The sequence below is a fragment of the Leucopleurus acutus genome (assembly GCF_964270905.1).
Source record: "Leucopleurus acutus genome assembly, chromosome: 7".
Lineage (NCBI taxonomy): Eukaryota > Metazoa > Chordata > Mammalia > Artiodactyla > Delphinidae > Leucopleurus > Leucopleurus acutus.
In genome coordinates this window covers 101,104,722-101,131,740 of record NC_139150.1, presented here as the reverse complement: position 1 = coordinate 101,131,740, position 27,019 = coordinate 101,104,722, and the positions used below count along the sequence as shown (strand labels likewise).

The 27,019-nt window shown below is 49.1% G+C and overlaps 2 protein-coding genes across 2 annotated transcripts in view; both read left to right on the top strand.

Moving 5' to 3' along the window:
• Nucleotides 1-27,019, top strand: part of ENTPD4 (ectonucleoside triphosphate diphosphohydrolase 4) — a 424,151-nt gene that overhangs the window by 112,899 nt on the left and 284,233 nt on the right. The gene's annotated exons all lie outside the window — the stretch shown is intronic.
• LOXL2 (lysyl oxidase like 2) overlaps nucleotides 1-27,019 on the top strand; it is a gene marked incomplete at its 3' end in the record, with an annotated part of 101,383 nt that overhangs the window by 52,501 nt on the left and 21,863 nt on the right. Inside the window, exons 5-7 of the mRNA XM_082841991.1 lie at nucleotides 5,844-6,066; nucleotides 9,455-9,638; nucleotides 15,479-15,630. Coding sequence (XP_082698117.1) covers nucleotides 5,844-6,066; nucleotides 9,455-9,638; nucleotides 15,479-15,630 — 559 coding nt within the window. The remainder of the gene's footprint in view (nucleotides 1-5,843; nucleotides 6,067-9,454; nucleotides 9,639-15,478; nucleotides 15,631-27,019) is intronic.

Here is a 27,019-nt window from a genome sequence, read left to right as displayed (position 1 = left end):
GACCCAGGCCTGAAGGGCAGTGGGGTCGGGGGTCACAAAGCCACTCCTGCCAGAGATGCAGGGCAGCCCGGGCAGGTCTGCTCCAGGGAGAGCTCTCCACACTGCTGCCTCCACCCTCAGACCTGCTTCTGCTTTGCTCCACCCTAGAGGCGGGGCCCCACCGCACAGGCCGCCACCACCGGCTGGCTGGTAAGTCTGAGAACGGGGGCCTCACTGGCCTGGAGACAGGGGTATCTGTGAGCCCTGCTCAGAGACTGAGGACAGCAGAGGCCTGGGAGCCAGAGCAGGGCCACACCCTGCATGGTCCCTGCATCTGGGCCTCTGGCAGCATCTCTCCCCACCTCCCTTTCACCTTTCCTGCAGCAGCCTGTCTGTCGCTGCTCTTGCTGACCACACCCCCAAGGCGGGTCATGTGGTCTCCCAGGGAGGCCCTTCACCCCAGGAAGGAAATTGTTTTCAAAGTAATTCTATCTGGGGTGGGGTTAGTAATCTCCAGGCATCCACCAGGCCCCTAAGGGACTTTGCAGCCTTGGAAATTCACCTGGGCAGCATGTATGGCCTCTCCACCCTGCCTTCCTCTGCTAACCTGCAGGTCTGGTGGCCTTAGAATTATCCCCAAGGCCGGGACTGCAGCTCTTCATCAGAACCTCTGCTGGCCATCCAGCCTCGACACCCCCGGCCAAGTCAGAAGAGTCTGGTGGGGTTGCCTGCAGGTCCCCCAGAGGCCTCTGCACTCACAGGCTCTCCCCAGAGTGAAGTCAGGGGCTCTCACCAAGGGCTGCTTTGCCATGGGCTGACTCCTATGCTGGACTGGGAAGCTGTGCATATACCTCAAAATTGATAAAGTTGAAGCTTCAGGGCCCCATCCCCGGGGCCAGGAACACTTTGTAGTCATTTTCTTTTTCTTAAAGCAGGATCGCAATATTGATGTTGATTTATGGATACGAGCTTACTGAGCAGAGATTCTGCATCTAATGTTGCATCTTGCGAGTTAGGAAGAGCTCTAAGACTTTGGGGAGTTGGCTGAAACAGGGACCAAAAGGAGGCCCTCCACAGCAAATTATAGAAATGCCGGATCCACTTTGGTTTCATGTAGAGAAAGGGGTTCAGAGGCTTGGGGAGACTGGAATGTTGGCGTGGATTTGTCGTCTAAGACCTACTCTCCCAGAGAGTCCAGAAGACAGACTTCTCACCATGACCGTGAGGAATAAGTTTGTGAGGGGAGCCCTGGCGTTCTTAAGAGCTCCCTGATTGCTCTTCTCTGTAAGCCAGACCTCAGGGTGGGAGCTGCAGTCACCGCAGGTTGGGAAACCTAAACGCAATGGGGGTAATTGGATCAGGGGCGGCAGGGGCCAAGTGACAGCATTCAATGCCAAAGGCAAGGTGGGCGTGGCTACTGAATGACCAGCAGATCTGACTCCTGCAGACCTGTGGTATTGACCAGTTGATCTAGTTGGCTGGATCGTGGTGTTCCTAGAAGTGAAATAGGAAGCCTCCTCAATTCCGTTTTTTGGGCGGGGGGCACACCGTGAGTCTTGTGGAATTTGAGTTCCCCGGCCAGGGATTGAATCCTGGCCCTCGGCAGTGAGAGCACGGAGTCCTAACCACTAGAACGCCAGGGAAGTCCCTACTCCATTCTTGATGTGTCAGAGCAGAAGAGTTCTAGGTCAGGAGAACAAAACTCTAACCTGAATCATAAAAACAGGCCCGGCCTCTCAATCAATATCCAGACTTGAGCCAGTTTACAGACCCAGAAGCCCTTGAATGAAGAGGAGGCCAGGTGCCCTTGAAGAAGGACTGTGGCATGCTGCCAAAAATGTATACTGTTAATCATTGGCCCAGCCTTCTCCAAAGGAGATCACCGTATGTTGGGCACAAGGAAATAATCAGAACCTTCAGGAACCACTGGACACGGGCTCTGAACTGACACTGATTCCAGGGGCCCAAACATCCCTGGGGCCCACAGTCAGAGTATGGACGTCGGGTGATCAATGGAGTTTGGCCTCAGGTCCACTCATAGTGAGCCCAGTGGGCCCCTGAACCCATCCATCCGGTGGTTATTTCCCTAGGTCCAAAATGCACAATTGGAATAGACATAATCACATAGCAGGCAGAATTCCTACGAAGTCTGGCTTCCTCCTTGGCTGGAGGAGAGCCAGGAGGACTTCTCATTTTTTAGTTGAATCAGTTCAGCTCAGTGTTCTAGCCACCCAGCCATCGGGCTAGATACCTCTTTCTTAAGTAGGCTTCCCGCTTGGCCAACGGCTGTCCTGTAACTCCAGTCGCCCACCAATCAGCAGGCCTGGAGCGGGCTGTCCACGCATCCTCCCCAGCGCCTCATATCTGCATCCCCGTATCTCTGCATCCCGGGGGGCCTGTGGGAGTGAATCATGGGGGCGGGGTGGGCTCTGGTGGTGGAAGCCTGTGGAGGATCACGGGCAAGTTCCTGTGAGCTGATGTAAGAGGGCAGTGGGGCTGTCTGGGGAGGAAGGAGCAGCTCTGTGTCTGCCGAGGGTGCTTTGCTCTATATTAAGAGCTCAGTACATCTGTTCCTGGGAGAAGCTTGTGGTCATGGAAATCTGGGAGCTAGAAGATGTTCCAATCCAGTGGGATCTGACCACTCCTTGTGCAGCTGACATCCCCTGGGTGTATTTGCTCACCCAATGGTAGGGGTGTCATAGCATGCTGTAACCGCCCCCCACCACCGAGTGCGTTCTCCAGTCTGACGTGGGAGTGTCATGGGAAAGAAGCTGGAGGCTGTGTCCTCAAGTGCAGGGCCCTTCCAGGGAGTGGGGAGGGGCAATGGCTCTTGGAATTGTTAACAGTCCTCCTGTGTAGTCCTGTGCTCTGTCTGTAGCTATGTTGAGCACACATCCTGAATTGTCCAAGACAGTCCTTTTTTCAAAAAAATTAAATTGGGTGGGGGGGCTTCTCCGCGTGGCTTGTGAGATCTTAGTTCCCTAACCAGGGATTGAACCTGGGCCACGGCAGTGAAAGCACCGAGTCCTAACTACTGGACCGCCAAGGAACTCCCCAGATAGTCCTTTTTTTTTTTTTTTCAAAGATTCTGTGTCATTGCACCCACAGATACAGTAGAATTACTACCAGTAGCAATTTTTGATTAAGGAAAGATATCAGCAGCATCTGTAGGGTTTTTCCTTCCTCTTTGTTCATATCCCATTCACTCTGAAACAAAGCAGAAACTTCCAGGGCTGCTGGACCAGCAGGGACAGGACCCTGCTTCTGCCCATCTGGGGCCAACTTGCCCTGGGCGGCCCCTCCTCTGAGCAGTCCGGCAGTGATGCTGTCCAGCTCTCCCTGGCATCTCACTGGATTCTGCCAATCAGGGATGAGCACATAGACCCCAAAGACCTGGGACAGCATGAGAGGACAGGGTGTCCTCCCCGCCCTCCTCCTTTTCGAATCCCGCCATCATTCAAGGCCCAGTTCAAACCTACTCTTCCTTGAAGTCGTCCACCATCTCTCTTCTCTCATCTTTCTTTTTTTCCTTTAACCAGTACAGTATTTATTTATTTATTTGATAGACACTTAGGCAGCCCTTCCAAGTGCTGGGCACTGTGGTTAAGTGCTTTATAAGAATTAACTCATTTAACTATCCTAACAATCTGATGAAGTAGATCCCTCTGCTACATCTGATCTGGAGATGGGGAAACTGAGGCACAGTGACCTTTCTGTTAACCAATTCATTACTTAGTGGTTGGTTATCATTTTAGAAAAAACTTTGACTCACCTTGATCCGTATTCTGCCTTCCAAAAAACAAAACCATAAAAACACACAACGCAGGCTAAGAGCTTACCTAGGATATGATATGGAGACAACCTCAGCCTCACTGACTCCTGGGTGAAGAATTTTTTTTTAAAGGATAAAGATGGTAATTTAATAATGATAAAGGGGTTAACTCATCAAGAGGACATAACAGTCTGAAATGTTTATGCACCAAATAACAGCTCTTCAAAATACACGAAGTAAAAACCGACAGAACTGCAAGGAGAAATAGACAAACCCACAATTATAGCTGGTGATTTCAGTTCTACTCTCTCAATAATGTGTAGAACAAGTAAGGATATAGAAGACCTAAACAACGCTATCACCCAATTTGACCTATTTGGCTTTTAGAGAACACTCCACTCAACAACAGCACTATGCAAAATTTTTTCAAGTACACATTCAAACAAAACATAGCCTAGCTGGAGCATAAAATACGCCTGGACCATAAATTATGTCTCAATAAATTTAACATGATTCAAGTCATACAAAGCATATTCTGTGAACATGATGGAATTATGTTAGAAATCAATAACAGAAAGATATCTAGAAAATTCCCAAGTACTGGAAACTGTATGCCCAGTTCTAAATAACCCTTCTGTCCTAAAAGTAATCAAAAGGTAAATTAAAAAGTATTTTGGCCTGAATTAAAATGAAAACACAGTATCTCAAAATATGTGGAATACAGCTAAAGTAGTACTTAGAGGGAAGTGTATACTCCTGTACTGGAAAAGAAGAAAGGTGTCAAATCAATGACGTCAGCTTTCACTCTAAGAAACTAGAAAAAGAAGAGCAGATCAAACTGGGTGAAGATTTGATGTGGTCTGTGGCTGCGTTTCATCACCATTATAATTTCCATGACGAAACCAAGTCTACTTTGATTCAGCAGAGGGGGTAATTTAAGTCTCTTCTCATTGCTTCTCGTTGGATTCACATCTTGAATTTTTTCTATCAATGAGAGAGAGTTTTACACTCAACATGTCCTGCTAATTGACAAAGGGAAATAAAGGCAGGGGACAACAAGACAGCATGCTGAAGATATCTGAAGAATTTGGGTGACCAACCCTTCTGATTGCCCAGGACTGAGGGGTTTCCTGGGACCAGGGGTCCCATCTCTTTTATTTATTTATTTATTTACCTATTGAAGTATAGTTGATTTACAATATTGTGTTAGTTTCAGGTGTACAACGAAGTGGTTCGGTTATATATATATTCTTTTATATATATTTATATATAACTTTTCTTTTCTTCATATATACATATAAAACTGAAGATTATTTTCCATTATAGGTTATTACAGCATACTGAATATAGTTCCCTGTGCTATACAGTAGGTCCTTGTTTTTTATCTACTTTATATATAGTCGTGTGTATGTGTTAATCCCAAATCGTAATTTATCCCTCCCCCCTTTCCCCTTTGGTAACCATAAGTTTGTTTTCTATGTCCGTTGAGTCTGTTTCTGTTTTGTATATGAGTTCATTTGTATTATTTGTTTAGATTCCACATATAAGTGATACCATATAATATTGGGTTGGCCAAAATTTTCGTTTGGGTTTTTCTATAACATCTTGTCTTTTTCTGTCTGACTTACTTCACTTAGTATGATGATCTCTAGGTCCATCCATGTTGCTGCAAATGGCAATATGTCATTCTTTTTTTATGGCTAATATTCCATTGTATTTGTCTCTCTTAGATCCCTTTCTGCATTTTGTATTTGTAGACCTTAGTATTATCTCACTACACTCGGTTAGTCCCTTGTCTTCTAGAATGTGAGCTTCCTGTGGGCAGGAGGCCACCGCTGCCCTTCCGGGTCCTGCTCCGCAGTGCCCAGCGCGGGCCCAGCATGACCAAGTGTTCAGTGAGTGCTGGCAGGTGCACCCTGCAGAGCTCTGTCTGGAGTAGGACTGAATCCCAAGAGCAGGGACCGTGCCTCTCTGGTTCCACCACCAGATCCCCAGCAGCTGGCACAATGGCTGGTCCAATGCCCAGTTGTGGAAGAAGGGAGGGGTGGGCACCATGATGCCTTGGTCACCTGCCCCGTCTTACCTTCTGCAGAATGTTTGCCGCCCGCAAGAAGCAGCGCTATTGGCCGTTCTCCATGGACTGCACAGGCACGGAGGCCCACATCTCCAGCTGCAGGCTGGGTCCTCAGGTGTCGCTGGACCCCGTCAAGAATGTCACCTGTGAGAACGGGCTGCCGGCCGTGGTGAGCTGTGTGCCTGGCCAGGTCTTCAGCCCTGATGGACCCTCAAGATTCCGGAAAGCCTACAAGCCAGAGGTGAGGATGGGGCAGGTGATTTGGCCACTTGGCACCTGAGGGGGAGGTCTGGTGGTTAAGGGAGCAGAGAGGGACCCCCAAGAGACAGCAAGGAAACGAAGACCACTTTTCTAGAGGGCAGGAAGGCAGAGGACACCCGTCAGGGCCAGCCTCTCCGATAGATGCCACCTCTAGGGTGTGACAAGAAGCTGAGCCCCTGCCCCTAATCATTAGCACCCCTACCTGTCCTTCCACTGCTGCTCTATTCTGAGGCCAGCGTCCCCTTTGTGGGGGACAGATACACTGGAGAGGAACATGACTCATTACTGACGTCACAGGCTCCGTGTGGACCGCATGAAGGGTGGGGGTGGCCACCTGGGGCTCCTGCACAATTCCCAGAGGAATCAAGCATCCTGGAGCCTTTGGAAAAACGATCTAACCGTCAAAAGCACGTGAAATCAGCAACTTTCCAACGAGCTCTGGTTTATTCTGCAACAGAAAGGGTCACCATTTTTAAAAGCTGTCACCATGATAGTAAGTGGAAACGTGCCATCACCACGTCTGTGTTATCTGTACCCGTTATCACGTTATACGTTTGTGAACCAGCCAGTGTGTGTGCGGGTGGGTGTATTCAAGAGATGTCAGTGTACGTCTGTTCACATCAATTGCATCCCCGCTTCAACTGACTGATTCCTTAGGACAAGCGAACTAGCCCAACCATTGGCAGGCTTGACACATCCTCTGAAGATGAGAAAGTGCACTCTTCTGTCTTCCCCTGACAATCATTAGGCAGCTTTTCTATTTCCTACGCTCCTCTTTTCACATATCCACAAAGTGTCTCTGTGATTTGCATACTCTGAAAACTGCTAATACGGGCCGGTGGGTGGGAAGAGCACCTGGAAAGAGCAGAGGGATGGTTAGGAAAGAGAGCTAATCATTTAGTAGGGATTGATTCCCTGTATCAGATGAAGCCGAATTACTTGGCAATCGGTCCCCCGGGCCAGGACAGGTTCCAAGTCAGCTCCGATCACATTAGGGGTAAGACGAGAGAGTAAACTCTGATGGGGGCAGATGGTGTGTCAGGCGGGTCCAGGTAGGGGGGTGGAGTGGAAGGCAGGAGTAGCAACCCCTCCCCAAGCCGAGGCAGCCTCATTCCGTGTCTACTGTCCCTTCTCCATGTCTCTCCCCCTATCTACCCCCCTGCCCTCTCCAATCTCTCCTGTCCATCAACATCTAATGACCTGCTCTGGGACAGGGGCTGATACCACTCATCCAGTGGGATCCAGAAACCCAGGCAGGAGCCAATAAGCCACACTGGGTGCCCCCTCCCAGGCTGGGGTGGCATATTTGGACAAAAGAAGAACCCTTAAACCAAAGGAGCGAAGTGAACACAGCGAGCCCAGGCATCAACCGGAGGGTGTGGGAACTCTTTGGGGTGTCTTCCTGGCACTTCCGTCCGGAAGCCAGCCCCGTCGCCCCCTCAGTCCCCACCAGGGCCTCCAAACTGCACAGACCTGACCACACATCACACGTGTGCAGCCAGGCCACGGAGGCATGCCTGCAGCCCCTCACTTCCCCCCCACTGCCACGTGCTTTGACAGCCACATCCTTTCTACAGCCTCAGCCTGAGCCTCTGAGCTTTCCTCATGTGTCATCCAGAATACCAGGTCCTACTGTTTTGGAATTCCTCTTACTGTGTGGTTGAAAGCAAAGGAATCAAACTCATACCAAACCAGTTCCAAAAAAAAGAGCAAGAAAGGCTTACATCACATTTTCCCTTGGTTCCTTTCTTTCTTCCAGGGCCAGCTGACTCATCCTGGCCTCTGCCAGATGGGGTAAGGTTATCTGGGACTCTGCCTTACGCCTGAGTTACGGATGGTCCGCTCCATGGGAAGGGGACCCTGACATCCAGCTAGAGAGCTTAGGAAAGGAAATGGGGGAAGGGAGAGGTCACGGTTCTGCAACAGTCAGGGGCTGGGGCCAGCAGTTGTATTTGTCTTGTTTTCTAAAGCTAGACTAAAGTTTCTCGAAGCCAGTGTGGGTTTTGCACCCCTCCCTGTCCCTCTTTTCTTCTCCCTCTAGTGCCAGGGTCTGTCCCTGAGGTCTGTAAATCTGGGTGGGGACCTTGGCTGGAGGTTGGAGACACAGGCTCTTGTTTGATGCCTTGGCCCTCGAGATGACTGCTGTATGTTAATGCTTGAAAAACACCACCTCCAGCCAGGGCTGCCTCGTCCAGACCATCAGTGGGTGTGATGAAGGGAGTCCGGGGCTGTGGACTGCACAGGCCAGAGTAGAACAATGACTCTGGTCTGATCCAACACACACAGAAGGGCTGCACAGTCACCCCTTACTCCTTCTGTATTGAATCAAATGGCATCAGCAATAACTCAGAGCCTCACAGCCTCCTGAGTTCCCCACCCCAGCACACACACACACACACACACGCACACACACACACACACACACACACACACACACACACACACACACGCATGCACAGAAACGGATGCAAAGCAGGATATGTGGGCAGATGGAGTCAAATGACCCGTCTCCCATCTTGTAAGGTGTAATCCAACGGGATTAAGATGCTGTTGGAGAGTAGGTCTTACTCCTGTGCAATTAAATAAGCCCTTAAGGTGATTAAGGCTTCCAGGCTGTCAGTGAGCAAGTAGGCGTAACTAAACTATAACCACCTGCTCTCAGCATGTCTGGTGGGGCTGCACCTTCTGAAGAGTTGGGCTGATCTAGACGTGGAGTAGAACCGGAGTGGCGGAGCTGGAGTGGCGACTGGTCATGAGCCCAGCTGCAGGACCGATGTGGGACGTCACCAGTGGGAGGCTCCCCACCCCCTTGCCACGGCCCATTCCCAAGTCTTGGCCGCCTCAGTGGGGCCCCGCCCGCTCACTCTCCGTCTTCTCTCTCCTGCCTCTCATCCGCCTGCAGAGCAGGATCCTTGTGGTTGGTCCGTTTAGCGCCCTGGAATCTCCCCCGGGGCTAGTCCGCAGCACGCTGTTACAAGCAGGATAGAATTATGATCCATTTGGAGTCTGCAGACTTTGGGGGTAGGAGGTTCTTTCTGTAGCTCTGAAGCTTGAGGTTCTGGAGTGAGGGGGTGGAGGGAAGTGTTGGTGTTAAGGTCGTCGAGCAAGTATGGGGTGGGGTGATCAGCTGCTGAGGGTCCCTGATGGGCTCCCCAGTGGCCCAGGACGAAAGGTCCACGAGAAGGCTGCAAAGGGAGCGCACCGCCGAGCCGACCACGCAGAGTGAGCACGCGCGCCTCCGCCCCTCCGCGGGCACACACGCAGATCGAGCACTGTCAGCTCCTAGCCTGGGCCCCGGGTTGGGAGTGGGGAGGGGTTGGGAAAGGAGGGGAGTGAGCTGCACTCAGCAGGACCATGTGTCTCTTCAGCAACCCCTGGTGCGGTTGAGAGGAGGTGCCAATGTCGGGGAGGGCCGCGTGGAGGTGCTCAAGAACGGAGAGTGGGGTACCGTCTGCGACGACAAGTGGGACCTGGTGTCCGCCAGCGTGGTCTGCAGAGAGCTGGGCTTCGGGAGCGCCAAAGAGGCCATCACAGGCTCCCGGCTGGGGCAAGGTAAGGCGTGGGGAGGACGTTCTGTGGGCTCTCTTCACAGAAAGTGTCACATGGGGAGCCCAGTGGGGGCTGGCTGGCCTCATTCTTTCCAGGCTCTTCCTGCTTTGCCTCCTCCCTCCAGCAGCTGCTGCTCTGTTAGACAATCCCAGGCCTCTCCCCAGGCAGTTGGAGCTGGAAGGGCCTTAGGGAATATTGAGTGCCCATTTTATGGATTTGGAAGCTGAGACCTAGAGAAGGAAGTAAACGACCAAGATGAGACAGCATATTAGCACCCAATGAATATTCTAATGGAGGTCTACCCAACTCCTAACCCAGTGCTCCCCACAGCCCCGCTGAAAAAGCTGGAATTTCCAGGTCCTTCCCCCAGGAGAAGACCTCAGAATTCACGAGGCTGTGGACCACCCCGGGCACAAAAGAATCCTGCATGTCATCTTACTTTTCCACCCTGAGTTAGCACCACAAACATTCTCTCCCTGCCGCCAGAGACTGCCCTGCTCCCAATGTCATGAGATGCTAACAAAAGAAGGGGCCTGGTTTTTATTAAGTGTCTCAAACAAATCTTTCCTTTGAGCAAAGAACAAGAGTATAGGAGGCTTTCAAGCAGGTCACCCTGTTGAGAGGAATGTTGTCAACATGACATGGCAACGCAACAGATAACTTCCCCTCCCGACCCCCATGAAGACCACTGCCCTGTGCCAGCCCTGGTCCTACAGAGGGTGGAGTCTTTGCCCCAAACAGACTCTGCAGCCCAGCGAGCGTCCAGCGCCCCACCCCACCCCACCCAGGGGGACTTTGTGTGTTGAGCAAAGGAAACCAGTCATCTGCAGGAATCTTTTCAGTGTTGACCCCCAGGGAGGCTGCTGCAGACCGGGGGCTGCCGTGGTTGGGAGGGGGTGGGGAGGGAGGAGAGTGGGCTGCAGACGAGGGTGGGCTGTCCTATCCCGTGAGGAGAGGATGTCTCCACACTGTCAGAAATAACACCATCACCCCACAGAAAGGAGTATGGTGAGGTCATTGGCCACAACCTGGAGGAAATAACAGCCCAGTGGACCCTAGAGACAGTCTTGGAATCATAGATGGCGCTGCTACGGAAGAACTCAGAGGTCATCTCGTACAACAGATGAGGAATCTGAGGCTCTGGAGAGCGAGCCTGAGGTCACACCTGTAGTTAGTGGCAGAGAAAGATTGAAACTCGAGTCTTCTAACTCTCAGATGTGCGCTTCTCCCTTCGACCCACCTGTCTCAGCCTGCTCACATTCAGAGCATCTCTACCTCCAATCCCTGCAAGCTTCCTGGGGTCTACTGAAGTTTGAGGGTCTAGGGTGGACTAGAACGTTGCTTCGTGCCAGCCGTCCGTGACCCAGTGACAATCCTTCTCCTCCCCTGTCGTGGTGAGCTCTTTGCGGTTCCCTTGAATCTCGAATATTCCCACAGTCCATTGTACTAATTAGGTAATGTGTTGGTTTGTGGTCTCCCCAGGCCTACAGGACAAAGACCACTCATTCTGAGGAGGAAACAAGCCCCAGATGACATAAACATTCCATTTATCATGGGTGTGTGCATTTGACCTAATTATTTCACTGCCCAGAGCAGCCAGAATTTTCCCAGGGCCCACGGGACTCTGGGAGAAAGAGACATTTGGCATTTTCAATGCTGTCCTTGAAAGAACCATTGGATGATTTATCATCTCCTGCCACATTGGGCAGGTCAACTCTGGTAGGCAGAAAGGGAAAAGTCCACATTTGATGTCAAGCCACAGAACAGTCAGGGTCCATCCTCAGCCCTGCCTCTAGCTGGTGGACCAAGTTACCACACCCACAGCGAGGGGAGTGAAAGGGCAAGTGCAGAGGGGCGGGCAGTCTGAGTCCTGGTCCTGGCCCTGCCACCTGCATGCTCGGTGAGCTTCAACAACCTTCTGGGTCTCAGATCCTTCCCTGGATTCACGGTGTCTGAGGTTCTGTCTGTCCAGCCTCCTGGGATTCTGAGACCTGTTCTTATCACCAGCATGGATGTTAGGTCAGAGTCAGGCACTGTGCTTTGTGTTCTGAGATCCCCTGTACACATCTGAACTCCAGCTGTCTGTTCACACAACTGGCTCCCACCATGCCTGGCTCATAGTCTTCTGGAGACATTCATTTTATCAGGAATGAATGAATGAGGGAATTCCCTAGCAGTCCAGTGGTTAGGACTCCGCGCTTCCACTGCAGGGGGCACGGGTTGGATCCCTGGTCGGGGAACTAAAGGATCCCACAAGCCTCGCGGTGTGGCCAAAAAAAAAAAAAAAAAAAAAAAAGGAATGAATGAATGAATTAGTTCCAGTTGCGTAAGTAGGGTGAGCTGAACAAACACTTGGTAAAGAAATTCCAACACTCCAGACCCACGCTGTCCAACAGACATATAATGTGAGCCACATATGTAATGTTAACATTTTCTAGTAGCCATGTAAAGAACAAATAAAAAGAAACAGATGGGGCTTCCCTGGTGGCGCAGTGGTTGGGAGTCTGCCTGCCGTTGCAGGGGACACGGGTTCGTGCCCCGGTCCGGGAAGATCCCGCATGCCGCGGAGCGGCTGGGCCCGTGAGCCGTGGCCGCTGAGCCTGCGCGTCCGGAGCCTGTGCTCCGCAACGGGAGAGGCCACAACAGTGAGAGGCCCGCGTACTGCAAAAAAAAAAAAAGAAACAGATGAAATTCATTTTAATAATCTATTTTCCTTAATATTATCTATAATATTTCCAAAACATTATGATTTCAACATGTAATCAATATAAATGCTCTTGATGAGATAGTTCACAGGTAGGGTACTGACTCTCTGGAATGCAGGATGTGTTTTGCACTTACGGCCCATCTTGGTCTGGACTGACCACATTCCACGGGCTCGGCGAGGTGGCAGCTGCTGCGCTGGATGGGGCAGCTCCAGAGCAGTGCCTTTCAAACCCTTTTGCTTGAAACCGCCCATCAGAAATACTGACAGCACATGCAAGTAAAGCCAAAACAAGTCTCTGGAAACAATGCTTACTTTTATAACATGCAAAAGGCTGTGCATTGTCCCAGTCTATTCTACTGTGATCTTCAAAATCTGATGGCAGCCTGCAGAGTTGTGGGTCCCAAGTCCATAACGTCGTTCTAGCAGGTTGGACATGGAGTCATCATCATCATCACCATCACCATCATCATCACCATCACCATCACCATCACCACCATCACCATCACCACCATCATCACCACCACTGCCACCACCACCGTCGTCATTACTGCCAGTACCATCATCACTGTCATCATTGCCATTATCACCATCATCACTCTCCTCACAATCATCAGACAAGCCACAGCTCTAACTGGATACTCAAATCCAAGGTTGCTCTGTGTTTCTGAGCCCATCTTAATTCATGAGCTGAGGCTCTGCTTGCTTCAGAGTCTCTGTTGGGGATCTGTATTTTGCATAGCCTTTCCGCTCAGAGTCCTTGGGTATTTCCAGCCACAGTGACCGATGTGTTTTTATAAATTTTATAAAATTCCAAGGAATTGGAAGCTTCGTCATTTATGAATTTCCAAGGAAATGGAAACTTGGCTCTTACCTGTCACAGTGGGTTGCTCCTGGAATTTAATTTTGGGGCTCAGTGAGCCTAGATACCAGGTGTCTCCAGAAACCAAGAGCCAGGGGTCCCTCCTTTGGACTCCAAAGCACAGGAAGTCACCTCCATCTTTATCATTTACCACAAGATATTACAAGTCTTTGTGTAAGTGTCTGCCTCCCCCAGGCACTAACCGTGAGCTTGTCACGGCAGGGCCTGCCTTAATTCCTCTGTGGGCCCCCAGCACCTGGCACAGAGGCTGACGTCAGCAGGGACTCAGTGAAGCCAAGGACATCCATTCAGATGCTGCTTGCAACACTTCCTGTTTGCCAGGCTCTTGTTGGGAATTCACAAGGCACACAGACATAGTGCCTGCCGTCGTGGGGCCTCCAACCCAGTGGGGAAGCAGACAGACGTTGAACAGGGAGGCACTTGAGTGCAGTGTGAAGCAGAGTGCTCAGTGGAGGCTACCCGAGGGGACCCAGCTTAGATGCGGCTCAGAAAGGTTGTGCCGTCAAAGTGGCCTCAAAGCTGAGCCCTGAGGGATGAGCAGGAGTTCGCTGCTGAGGAGGAAGAAGGTCCAGGCGGAGGGAAATGCTTGGCTCAATGGAACAGCCAAAGGGAGGCTGGTGTGGCCGAGCTAGGGAGGAGCAGGCAAAGCTGGAACGCTAAGTGGGGGCCTGTCTCCGGTCGGACCCTTTGGGGACTGGATTTTACCCTAAAGTGCAGTGAGAAGCCATCACAGGGGTTTAAGACAGGGGGTGACATGATTCAATGTGCATAAAAAAGATCTCCTAGGCTGTGCGTGGCAAATATTTTGGGCTAAGAAAGCGGGAGGGAGACTAGAGGCTATTTCATTCATCCTACTGGGAGATGACAGGGTTGGACTAGTGTCGTGGTGGCAGAAATGGAAAGCACTGAGATTTGCGGGGAGCGAACAGAACGTGGTGAAGGATTGCTTGTCTGTGATAAAGGAGGAGGAGACGGTGCCTCTGGGTTCTGCTGAGAACGGCCAGGTGCATGGAGGTGCCACTTCCTGAGATGGGGAGGTGCTGGTGGAAAGACAGGCTGGAGAAGACCCTTCTGCTGGAATTAGAAAGGACAAAAGCAGATGAGTCTTTCAAGAAGTTCTCCCTGAAGGGAAGGAACGTGACAGGCCAGAGGGAGGTGTAGGATCGGGGAGGGTCGTTGTAAAGATGGGAGATTTTAGCACGTTTGGGTGCTGAGGGACCAACCCGAACCAGAGGAGGGTGGCAAGGACCAGGAGAGAGAGGAGAACGCAGGGCAAGACAGGGTCCAAGGTGGGCTTCCAGGCAGTCAGGAGCTCCCGGAAAGAACTGGACTTGGATCCATCTTGATGGGCTAGACAGAGGAGAGGTGGATCTGTGAGCTGAGTTGAGCTGAATGCCGGACAGACAGAATTTCCTCCCCCCAGCAGTGGGAGGCTCCCCCTTGTCACCCCGGTGCCTGTAAGGGAAGCTTCCCGCGTGCACACTAGAGGTCCTTGCTGAATGTCTTCCGTCTGCCCTTACGGCTCCACTCTCTGCCTTGCCCACATGGTCCAGGGTCCTGGGAGGCAGGCTTGGGTGTGGCCAGCTGAGAGCCCTGGGGGAGGCTGGAGGTGGGGAGAGTGGAGGGGTGAGGTCTTTACTCTCCTTGTGGGCCACTGTGTCCCTCCACGGAGGGTAACGGCTCTGCAAAGGTGGCCTCCCCACATGGCTTTTTTGCTCTCCTGGGCCAGATACCGGCACCTCCTTTTACTCCTGCAGGCCTGGGGGTGGCCTCTGTGCCCCAGGATTACTAGCCCACAAGTACTGGACTGTCCACTGTGATTTCCCCACGCTCTGTCCATAACTTTATTTTTAAAATCTCTTTCTCTAACTCAGATCATCCAATTTGAGAATGCTGTCTCTTTCCTGCGGGGAGCCTGACTACACAGTGACAGTCACCCCTTTCGGATTCATCAGTGCATGGAATGTTGTCCTCTAGTCCAACCCCTTTATTTCAGTGAGAAAACGATATTCAGAGAGGCTGAGTGAGTTGGTCAAGGTCACACAAGTTAGTAGCAACTTTTGTTTCTTCTCATGGAAGAAATGATTCCCAAGACAAGAAAAAATTCTCTCCAGGTAGAAGAGGCCTGGGTCATCGAGCTGATTATAGGAGGTGGTTGGGAGGATTTTGAGGATGGGAGAGGCATGTTCTTATTGTCTGGAACTTTCTTTCCCATCCTAGAAGGTTTCATAGCCTATGTGCATTTTCCATCCCCAGGGATAGGACCCATCCACCTCAATGAAATCGAGTGCACCGGGAATGAGAAGTCCATCATAGACTGCAAGTTCAATGCTGAGTCTCAGGGCTGCAACCATGAAGAAGATGCTGGTGTGAGATGTAACATCCCCGCCATGGGCTTCCAGAAAAGGGTAAGGAGCCTGGACTCCCAGAGGGAACTCTGTTATATTGTGGTCACTGAAGCCCCAGAAAATGTAGACCAGATGGCCTCAGGCTAAAGCTTTCCAACAGGTGGTAGAAGGGTGCTCTGATGATGAGCTCAGAAAGTTGTCAGGCTCTGCTGCTCTCACTGTTGGTGACCGTCACCAACAGTGAGAGGAGGAGCGAAATGAAGAGACACATGGATGAGCTCTACTGGCCTTACTGGCAGATGCTGGGGATCCACTGTGCGCCGTGCCCTGCACTGGGGCTGGACATACAGGGTGATTGTAACTCAATCCTTCCTGCGAGGGATTCAAGGTGTACAGCACCTGTGGTGCCCTTGGCAAAAGCCCTTTCCAAGAACCCAGAGGAACCACATTACAGCAGGTCTGCGAATCACACAGATCTAAGCACAACACAGATAGTATCTGGGGACCGAAGACTGTATGTTGGCTTCCAGAGGGAAAGAAAAGGGAACCTTTACAGCGTTACGTCCGAGACACATCCCTCCCTTCCTGAGATGGCGTCTCTAAAAACCTGCATCGTGTCCCCTCGTGTGGATGACCTTTCCCACAGGGGTAGCCAACAGGATGAGCTCCTCTTTGCCAGGAGGTTGTCTATCCAATCCTACAAAAAGGCCCGGGAAACCCTATTTAATGCTCTTCACTAAACCATGAATTTGGTACAGGGCTGGCTCATTGGAAGAACTCCTTGAAGGCTTATTTTTTTAATGAGCAAATGCAGACACATCAGGGTACCGAGTGGCTCCCCAGCCAGGTGCCTGCTCTGACGGTGATTCTTGACCTTGGCACCAGCATGTCAAAGGCACTACTGGATTGGTCAGCCACAACAGTTCACCGCCCAATGGGGCCAAAAATGTGAACCCAGCAGCCCTCAGGCATTTGCTTGGGGGTAAGCAGGAGCGTGGGCCACAGCCCCACAGCTGCAGGGAGGGCTTGCCGTCTGTAATTGCTGAGCAGCGTTCCAAGAAGGCCATAACAGAGCCATAAAAGCTGACGTGCCAAGAGTCCCCGTATGCTGGGGCACCGTCCTCTTCAGACAGATCGGACTTGGGTGGAATGGGGTTTTCAACGCAAAGGAAAGACCTGGGCCAAAGAAAGTGAAGTTTTCCAGAAGGGTTTTATGGTGGGTGGAGCTGAGCTCGCCCATGTGGCCGGTCATGCCAGTGGGGCACCACACTCGCAGCACAAACAGCCCTCACCCTTTCGTGGGCCCTCCAGGCTCTAAAAGATGAGCGTAGTGCTCAAGCACAGGGCATGGGAGAGTTGTACGCCTGGATCTGCCATTTCTATCCCCCCGGAAGGAAAAGAAGGATGTCACCTCTGAAAGAAACCCCTGTGGGCTGTATGGGCCGTCTCCCATGGCAGTGGGCCAGGCTTCTGCAGGGCCTGCCTTGGGGCTCCCAAGGGCATTGGTAACGCCGCTGAGCAGAAAAATCAAGACTCCCAAGCTTTATCACTGTGTTAGTTTTCTGGGGCTGCCATAGCAAAATACCACAGACTGGGTGGCTTAAACAATAAAAATTGATATTCTCATAGTCTGGAGGCTGGAAGTCCAAGATCAAGGTGTCGGCAGGGTTGGTTTCTCTTGAGGCCTCTCCCCTTGGCTTGCAGATGGCCGCCTTCTCACTGTGTCCTCACATGGCCTTTCCTCCGTGCACACACAACCCTGGTGACTATTTCTCTTCTAAGGAAACCAGTCCTATTGGATTAGGGCCCATCCATATGATCTCATTTAACCTTAGTTACCTCTTGAAAGGCCCTACCTCCAAGTGAGTCAACATTTGGACTAACATGGGGGTTAGGGCTTCAGCATGTGAATTTGGGGGGTGACACAAGTCAGTTCATGACAATCACGCACTAACTGATTCCTTAATTAATCTCTTTAAGGGTTCAGTTTCTCCTCAGAAAATAAAGAGGTGAGAGAGGTGATTCCTAGCTTCCCTTCCAGCCCGCAGTTCATTAGGAAATTGACTTCTCTATTGAATGACTAATAAAGCTCAGAGACTTGGAACCGGGTGGTTTTGTCCATCCAGCCACAGCAGAGCTGCGTTTCTTTCATTGCTGGGGTGAGACGCCAAGGCAGGGAGGCTCTGGGACTGGCAGGTGGGTTTACCAGGCGAGCTAATCCACGCAGGGGCCCTGGCACCTTTGCTGACCTCTAGTTCCCTTCTGAACTGTGAGCCTGGCCCTGACTGGGTAGCAGGACCAAGCCCACATGTGGAATGTGAGTTGGAGAATGCCCGTGCTTGCTTTCATGTTAACATCTGGGTTGCGTTACCTCACTTCCTACCCGCCACCTCCAAAAGTAGGTGTGGGACTGGTGAACCACAACGTTATCAAAACACAGGGCGGCCTCACCATGCCCCACTGGCTGGAAGTGGGTGTTTTGTTTTCCCTATTCACGCTCAGAAAACTTCAGCTGCCTGCACTTCACTCCCTTCTTTCAAACCCCATACTGCTGCCACCGAGAATCAAAGGAATAGGAAAAAAGAAATACCTTGGGTTGTTTTTAAAAAAAAAGTGGAGGAGGATTGACCTCTCCTGGCATCCTTGAAAGGTAATGAGGTGGAGAGGGTGCAGGCCAGAGGCTCCTGGCTGACCCCGAGGCCTCTTGGGGTTCCACCAATGCTGGTAGAGTCAGAGCATTGAGCCAGGCTGCTTCCAGAATGGGACACCCAGGACAGGGGCCCTGGAAATAGAGAGTTGTGTCCTGGGCTGAATTTGAACTTCATGGCTGGCCTCTTTTGTTCCCTCCACAGTTTTCTAGAAAATGAGAAAAGGCCTCCGATGCATCTTGAGGTGCCTGGATTCCTCCCGGGGTGATGGAACCCTGCTCCCTGTTACGGAGGCTGCTCCAGGCTTGCTTAGCCTTGGACGCATGGCCACAGCTTGGAGCTTTGGGAAGTGCTTCAAGGAGAGGCCCCAGCTCGCCACTGGTGACTCCAAGTTTTCCTTGCCCCGGAGTCACTGTGCAGCCACATTTAGCAAGAGCTTCTCCGACTTCTGTTGGCTCTGAAGCCTAGGACAAGAGCACATAGCCAACAAACTCTGGCTGCACAGGCAGTGTTGGACAAAGGACAGGGACCCTCCCAGAGACAGCCCTTGAGACAGGAGCCTTCACACTGAGACTTGATCTTGGGGCCCCACTGCTCTCTGGTAGTGGGACAAAGTGTGAACTGTGGGTTCTTTAGGCTCCCCCATCTTCATCTTTCACTGACCTTGGGGCAACAAAATGAAGTCAGTTTTGGGGGGCAGTGGCCTATGAAGGGGGTAGCAGAGGTAGCTATCAGCCCCCAGTGCAGTCAGTAACACAGGGCACAGTCTGTAGGGAGATAAAAAATAAGGACAAACCCAATTAAAACTTATTCTGCTTTTTTTTTAAATTATTTTTTTTTTGTACAGCATGTTCTTATTAGCTACCCATTTTATACATATTAGTGTATATATGTCAGTCCCAATCTCCCCACCCCACCCCCACCACTTCCTCCCCTTGGTGTCCATACGTTTGTTCTCTACATCTGTGCCTCTATTTCTGCCCTGCAAACTGGTTCATCTGTACCATTTTTCTAAGTTCCACATATATGCGTTAGTACACGATATTTCTTTTTCTCTTTCTGACTTAATTCACTCTGCATGACAGTCTCTAGGTCCATCCACGTCTCTACAGATGCCCCAATTTCGTTCCTTTTTATGGCTGTGTAATATTCCATTGTATATATGTACCACATCTTCTTTATCCATTCATCTGTCGATGGGCATGTAGGTTGCTTCCATGACCTGGCTATTGTAAATAGTGCTGCAGTGAACATTGGGGTGCATGTGTCTTTTTGAATTATGGTTTTCCCTGGGTATATGCCCAGTAGTGGGATTGCTGGGTCATATGGTAACTCTATTTTTAGTTTTCTAATGATCCTCCATACTGTCCTCCATAGTGGCTGTATCAATTTACATTTGCACCAGCAGTGCAAGAGGGTTCCCTTTTCTCCACACCCTCTCCAGCATTTGTTGTTTGTAGATTTTCTGACAATGCCCATAATAAATGGTGTGAGGTGACACCTCATTGTAGTTTTGATTTGCATTTCTCTAATAATTAGTGATGTTGAGCAGCTTTTCATGTGCTTCTTGGCCATCTGTATGTCTTCTTTGGAGAAATGTCTATCTAGGTCTTCTGCCCATTTTTGGATTGGGTTGCTTGTTTTTTAATATTGAGCTGCATGACCTGTTTATATATTTTGGAGATTAATCCTTTGTCCATTGATTCGTTTGCAAATATTTTCTCCCATTCTGAGGGTTGTCTTTTCACCTTGTTTACAGTTTCCTTTCCTTTGCAAAACTTTTAAGTTTCATTAGGTCCCATTTGTTTATTTTTACTTCCATTACTCTAGGAGGTGGATCAAAAAAGATCTTTCTGTGATTTACGTCAAAGAATGTTCTTCCTATGTTTTCCTCTGAGAGTTTTATAGTGTCTGGTCTTACATTTAGGTCTCTAATCCATTTTGAGTTTATTTCTGTGTATGGTGTTAGGGAGTGTTCTAATTTCATTCTTTTACGTGTAGCTGCCCAATTTTCCTAACACCACTTATTGAAGAGACTGTCTTTTCTCCATTGTATATCCTTGCCTCCTTTGTCATAGATTAGTTGACCATAGGTGTGTGGGTTTGTCTCTCAGCTTTCTATCCTGTTGCATTGATCTATATTTCTGTTTTTGTGCCAGTACCATATTGTCTTGATTACTGTAGTTTTGTAGTATAGTCTGAAGTCAGGGAGTCAGATTCCTCCAGCTCCGTTTTTTTCCCTCAAGACTGCTTTGGCTATTCGGGGTCTTTTGTGTCTCCATACAAATTTTAAGACTTTTTGTTCTAGTTCTGTAAAAAATGTCATTGGTAATTTGATAGGGATTGCATTGAATCTGTAGATTGCTTTGGATAGTATAGTCATTTTCACAATATTGATTCTTCCAATCCAGGAACATGGTATATCTCTCCATCTGTTTATATCATCTTTAATTTCTTTCATCAGTGTCTTATAGTTTTCTGCATACAAGTCTTTTGTCTCCCTAGGTAGGTTTATTCCTAGGTATTTTATTCTTTTTGTTGCAGTTGTAAATGGGAGTGTTTCCTTAATTTCTCTTTCAGATTTTTCATCATTAGTGTATAGGAATGCAAGACAGTTCTGTGCATTAATTTTGTATCCCGCAACTTTACCAAATTCATTGATTAGCTCTAGTAGTTTTCTGGTGGCATCTTTAGGATTCTCTCTATATAGTATCATGTCATCTGCACACAGTGACAGCTTTACTTCTTCTTTTCCAATTTGTATTCCTTTTATTTCTTTCCTTCTCTGATTGCTGTGGCTGGGACTTCCAAAACTATGTTGAATAATAGTGGGGAGAGTGGACATCCTTGTCTTGTTCCTGATCTTAGAGGAAACACTTTCAGTTTTTCACCATTGAGAATGATGTTTGCTGTGGGTTTGTCATATATGGCCTTTATTATGTTGAGGTAGGTTCCCTCTATGCCCACTCTCTGGAGAGTTTTTATCATAAATGGGTGTTGAATTTTGTCAAAAGGTTTTACTGCATCTATCGACATGATCATATGAATTTTATTCTTCAATTTGTTAATATGGTGTATCACATTGATTGATTTGCATATATTGAAGAATCCTTGCATCCCTGGGATAAATCCCACTTGATCATGGTGTATGATTCTTTTAATGTGGTGTTGGATTCTGTTTGCTAGTATTTTGGTGAGGATTTTTGCATCTTTGTTCATCAGTGATATTGGTCTGTAATTTTCTTTTTTTATAGTATCTTTGTCTGGTTTTGATATCAGGGTGATGGTGGCCTCACATAATGCGTTTGGGAGTTTTCCTTCCTCTGCAATTTTTTGAAAGCATTTGAGAAGGATGGGTGTTAGCGCTTCTCTAAATGTTTGATGGAATTCACCTGTGAAGCCATCTGATCCTGGAGTTTTGTTTGCTGGAAGAATTTTAATCACAGTTTCAATTTCATTACTTGTGATTGATCAGTTCATATTTTCTGTTTCTTCCTGGTTCAGTCTTGGAAGGTTATACCTTTCTAAGAGTTTGTCTATTTCTCCCAGGATGTCCATTTTATTGGCATAGGGTTGCTTGTAGCAGTCTCTTAGGATGCTTTGTATTTCTGCGGTGTCTGTTGTAGCTTCTCCTTTTTCATTGATTTGAGTCTTCTCCCTCTTTTTCTTGATGAGTCTGGCTAATGGTTTATTTATTTTGTTTACCTTCTCAAAGAACCAGCTTTTAGTTTTATTGATCTTTGTTATTGTTTTCTTTGTTTCTATTTCATTTATTTCTGCTCTGATCTTCATGATTACTTTCCTTCTACTAACTTTGGGTTTTGTTTGTTCTTCTTTCTCTAGTTCCTTTAGGTGTAAGGTTAGATTGTTTATTTGAGATTTTTCTTGTTTCTTGAGGTAGGCTTGTATTGCTATAAACTTCCCTCTTAGAACTGCTTTTGCTGCATCCCATAGGTTTTGGATAGTCGTGTTTTCATTGTCATTTGTCTCTAGGTATTTTTTGATTTCCTCTTTGATTTCTTCAGTGATCTCTTGGTTATTTAGTAACGTATTGTTTAGCCTCCATGTATTTGTGTATTTTACCTTTTTTTTCCCTGTAATTGATGTCTAATCTCAAAGTGTTGTGGTCAGAAAAGATGCTTGATATGATTTCAGTTTTCTTAAATTTACTGAGGCTTGATTTGTGACCCAAGATGTGATCTATCCTGGAGAATGTTCTGTGCACACTTTTGAAGAAAGTGTTATCTGCTGTTTTTGGATGGAATGTCCGATAAATATCAATTAAATCTGTCTGGTTTATTGTGTCATTTAAAGCTTGTGTTTCCTTATTAATTTTCTGTTTGGATGATCTGTCCATTGGTGTAAGTGAGGTGTTAAAGTCCCCACTATTATTGTGTTACTGTTGATTTCCTATTTTATAGCTGTTAGCAGTTGCCTTATGTATTGAGGTGCTCCTATGTTGGGTGCATATATATTTATAATTGTTATATCTTCTTCTTGGCTTGATCCCTTGATCTGTGTAGTGTCCTTCCTTGTCTCTTGTAACGTTCTTTATTTTAAAGTCTATTTTAACTGATATGAGTATTGCTACTCCAGCTTTCTTTTGATTTCCATTTGCAAAGAATATCTTCTTCCATCCCCTCACTTTCAGACTCTATGTGTCCCTAGGTCTGAAGTGGGTCTCTTCAGTAGACAGCACATAGATGGGTCTTGTTCTTGTATCCATTGAGCGAGCCTGTGTCTTTTGGTTGGAGCATTGAATCCTTTCATGTTTAAGGTAATTATCGATATGTATGTTCCTATTACCATTTTCTTAATTGTTATGGGTTTGCTTTTTTTTTTTTAAATTTTATTTATTTATGGCTGTGTTGGGTCTTCATTTCCGTGCGAGGGCTTTCTCCAGTTGCAGCAAGTGGGTGCGCTTCATCTTCATCGCGGTGCACGGGCCTCTCACTACTGTGGCCTCCCCCGTTGCGGAGCACAGGCTCCAGACGCGCAGGCTCAGTCGGTTTGTTTTTGTAGGTCCTTTTCTTCTCTTGTGTTTCCCACTTAGTGAAGTTCCTTTTGATTTGTTGAAGAGCTCGTTTGGTGGTGCTTAATTCTCTTAGCTTTTGCTTGTCTGTAAAGCTTTTGATTTCTCCGTCGAATCTAAATGAGATCCTTGTGGGGTAGAGTAATCTTGGTTGTAGGTTCTTCCCTTTCATCACTTTAAATATATCATGCCACTCCCTTATGGCTTGTAGAATTTCTGCTGAGAAATTAGCTGTTAACCTTAAGGAAGTTCCCTTGTATGTTACTTGTTGTTTTTCCCTTGTTGCTTTCAATAATTTTTCTTTGTCTTTAATTTCTGTCAATTTGATTACTATGTGTCTCGGCGTGCTTCTCCTTGGGTTTATCCCGCCTGGGACTCTCTGTGCTTCCTGGACTTGGGTGGCTATTTCCTTTCCCAATGTAGGGAAGTTTTCGACTATCAAATATTTTCTCGGGTCCTTTCTCTCTCTCTTCTCCTTCTGGGACCCCTATAATGTGAATGTTGTTGTGTTTAATGTTGTCCCAGAGGTCTCTTAGGCTGTCTTCATTTCTTTCTTTTTTTTTTTATTCTGTTCCGCGGCAGTGAATTCCACCATTCTGTCTCCAGGTCACTTATCCGTTCTTCTGCCTCAGTTATTCTACTGTTGATTCCTTCTAGTGTATTTTTCATTTGTTATTGTATTGTTCATCTCTGTTTGTTTGTTTTTTAATTCTTCTAGGTCTTTGTTAAACATTTCTTGCATCTTCTCAATCTTTGCCTCCATTCTTTTTCCAAGGTCCTGGATCATCTTCACTACCATTATTCTGAATTCTTTTTCTATAAGGTTTCCTGCCTCTGCTTCATTTAGTTGTTTTTCTGGGGGTTTACCTTGTTCCTTCATCTGGTACATAGCCCTCTGCCTTTTCATCTTGTCTATCTTTCTGTGAATGTGGTTTTTGTTCCAAGGCTGCAGGATTGTAGTTCTTGCTTCTGCTGTCTGCCCTCTGGTGGATGAGGCTATCTAAGAGGCTTGTGCAAGTTTCCTGATGGGAGGGACTGGTGGTGGGTAGAGCTGGGTGTTGCTCTGGTGGGCAGAGCTCAGTAAAACTTTAATCCACTTGTCTGCTAATGGGTGGGGCTGGGTTCCCTCCCTGTTGGTTGTTTGGCCTGAGGTGACCCAACACTGGAGCCTACACAGCTCTTTGGTGGGGCTAATGGTGGACTCTGGGAGGACTCACGCCAAGGAGTACTTCCCAAATCTTCTGCTGGCAGTGTCCTTGTCCTCAGAGTGAGACACAGCCACCCCCCCCCCCCCACACCGCCTCTGTAGGAGACCCTCCAACACTAGCAGGTAGGTCTGGTTCAGTCTCCTATGGGGTCACCGCTCCTTCCCCTGGGTCCCGATGCACACACTGCTTTGTGTGTGCCCTCCAAGAGTGGAGTCTCTGTTTCCCCCAGTCCTGTCAAAGTCCTGCAATCAAGTCCCACTAGACTTTGAAGTCTGAATCCCTAGGAATTCCTCCTCCCATTGCTGGACGCCCGGGTTGGGAAGCCTGACATTGGGCTCAGAACCTTCACTCCAGTGGGTGGACTTCTGTGGAATTGTTCTCCAGTTTGTGAGTCACCCTCCCACCAGTTATGGGATTTGATTTTATTGTGATTGCACCCCTCCTACCATCTCATTGTGGCTTCTCCTTTGTCTTTGGATGTGGGGTATCTTTTTTGGTGAGTTCCAGTGTCTTCCTGTCGATGATTGTTCAGCAGTTAGTTGTGATTCCGGTGCTCTCGCGAGAGGGAGTGAGCGCACGTCCTTCTACTCCGACATCTTGAACCGATCGTCATTCTGCTTTTAATCATCACCGCTCACTGGCGTTCCGAACTTCAGTGCCAACCTGGCCCACGGGAGGGGTCCTCACTCCAGCCTCCACCTCCCCAGGGTGCATCCCTGTGCCGGCCTGCAGCTTCACCAGGCTCGGCGGTGAGATTTTAGAAAGCACACGGAGGGAAAGGGGAAAGGACTTGGACCTCCCAAAGAGAAGGGAGGCTCAAGGCTCCTCAGTCAGGACACAAGCTGTTAGAGGGCTCAGCCTGAGGCCGAGAGGAGAGGCCTGCGGTCGCCATCACAGTCCCCACTGTCTGTCTATCCAGGACACAGAGTGTCCTCGGGCCAGGAGGCCGGAGACTCAGGGGGCCAGGCGGGTGGGGAGAGGGGACATGCGTGGGGGGCTGGCAGACCGCTCCTTGCCAAGGCAGTAGCCACTCAGAGGCGACCGGAGATGGTTTGCACAAGGCACAAAATTGGGTGCCTTAGTGAGTATCCTAAACCTCAGGGCTCAGTCTGACCCCAGTGGACAGGAAAAGCCTCAGAACATAAGCCCAGGCTTCAGAGCCCCAACCTCCCAGCAGCAGTGCTCCATTCTCCATCCTGACTGTGAGTCGGTCCCCAGTTCTGGCTTGGTGGTCCCTGCTTTGGGACAAAGGCATCCCTGGAGAAGGGGGCTTACGTGCATGGTTTGGAGGTGGTCTAGCATGATGGTTAAGAGACACTGTATCTGAGACTCTCCTTTCTCATCTGTGAAATTTGGATGACATGGTACTGCTGCCTCCTAGGGGTGCTGTGAGGACCGAATGTCCATAAAGGGCTTGCACAGGGCCTCTGGAGACACGATAAGTGCTCTGGAAGTCTGCCTGTGAATTTCCCAGCACTGAGCACTGGCCCTGTCATATAGTAAACGCTCAATAAATACCGGATGAATGAATGGATCCTGTGAACTACGCACAATTCATTTCATCTCTCAGAAGGTGCCAGCATTACCGGCAGAGTTCAGTTAGCACATAAAGGAAGTATATGGTAAAATACAGGCCTGTATTAGGACTCAAATAAGCAGAGGGGATGGCTTGAAGTTACCTCTAGAGACATCCCGGATGGGTTGAAGGCGCACCCTGCCCAAGGGCTGCTGGCCTTCCCCTGCATGTTGGAGCTGGGTGACTTGCCCCCTGCTGAACTTCAGGCCCTTCTAGGACTTCCTTTTTTTTTTTTTATGCGGGCCTCTCACTGTTGTGGCCTCTCCCGTTGCGGAGCACAGGCTCCGGACACGCAGGCTCAGCGGCCATGGCTCACGGGCCCAGCCGCTCCGCGGCATGTGGGATCCTCCCGGACCGGGGCACGAACCCGTGTCCCTTGCATCGGCAGGCGGACTCTCAACCACTGCGCCACCAGGGAAGCCCTTCTTCTAGGACTTTCTTGATGGCTCTTCCCATCTTACCTGTTTGTGTTTTTACATAGATCCAAAGATATGTTAGTCATGGCTGATGTACAATGCATAGCCAGTGTCCAGTGTCCAGCTTCATCGGGGTTTCCTTCAGCCCAGAGCCACCCAGGAAGACAAATGTCATCCTCCCGAAGGCCAGCCCCCTTCCTGCCTGCTCTGACCTCTTCTAGCTCCCCTGAAGAGAGGCTTGCTTTCTGCTGGGACTCCCACGCTAACGATGATCATTGCTGTGAGGATGTCTGATAGTTCTTGGCACTCACTTGGTGCCAGGCCCTGTTTGAGCACTTTACATGAACTACCTCATTTATGCATCTGCTCAACAACCGTGGCAGGTAGATCGAGTATCATGTCTGCCCTCGGCTTGTCTGTTTGTCGGCTGACCTCGGTGACCCTCCCAGCCCCTAAGTCCGTAAGAATTACGACCTGTGACTGAGGTGTTGTGCCGTTGCTAAGGACGGGCAAACAAACAGCTGAGGATTCCTGGAAGTGTTATACCTTATCTCAAAGGAATGAATTGT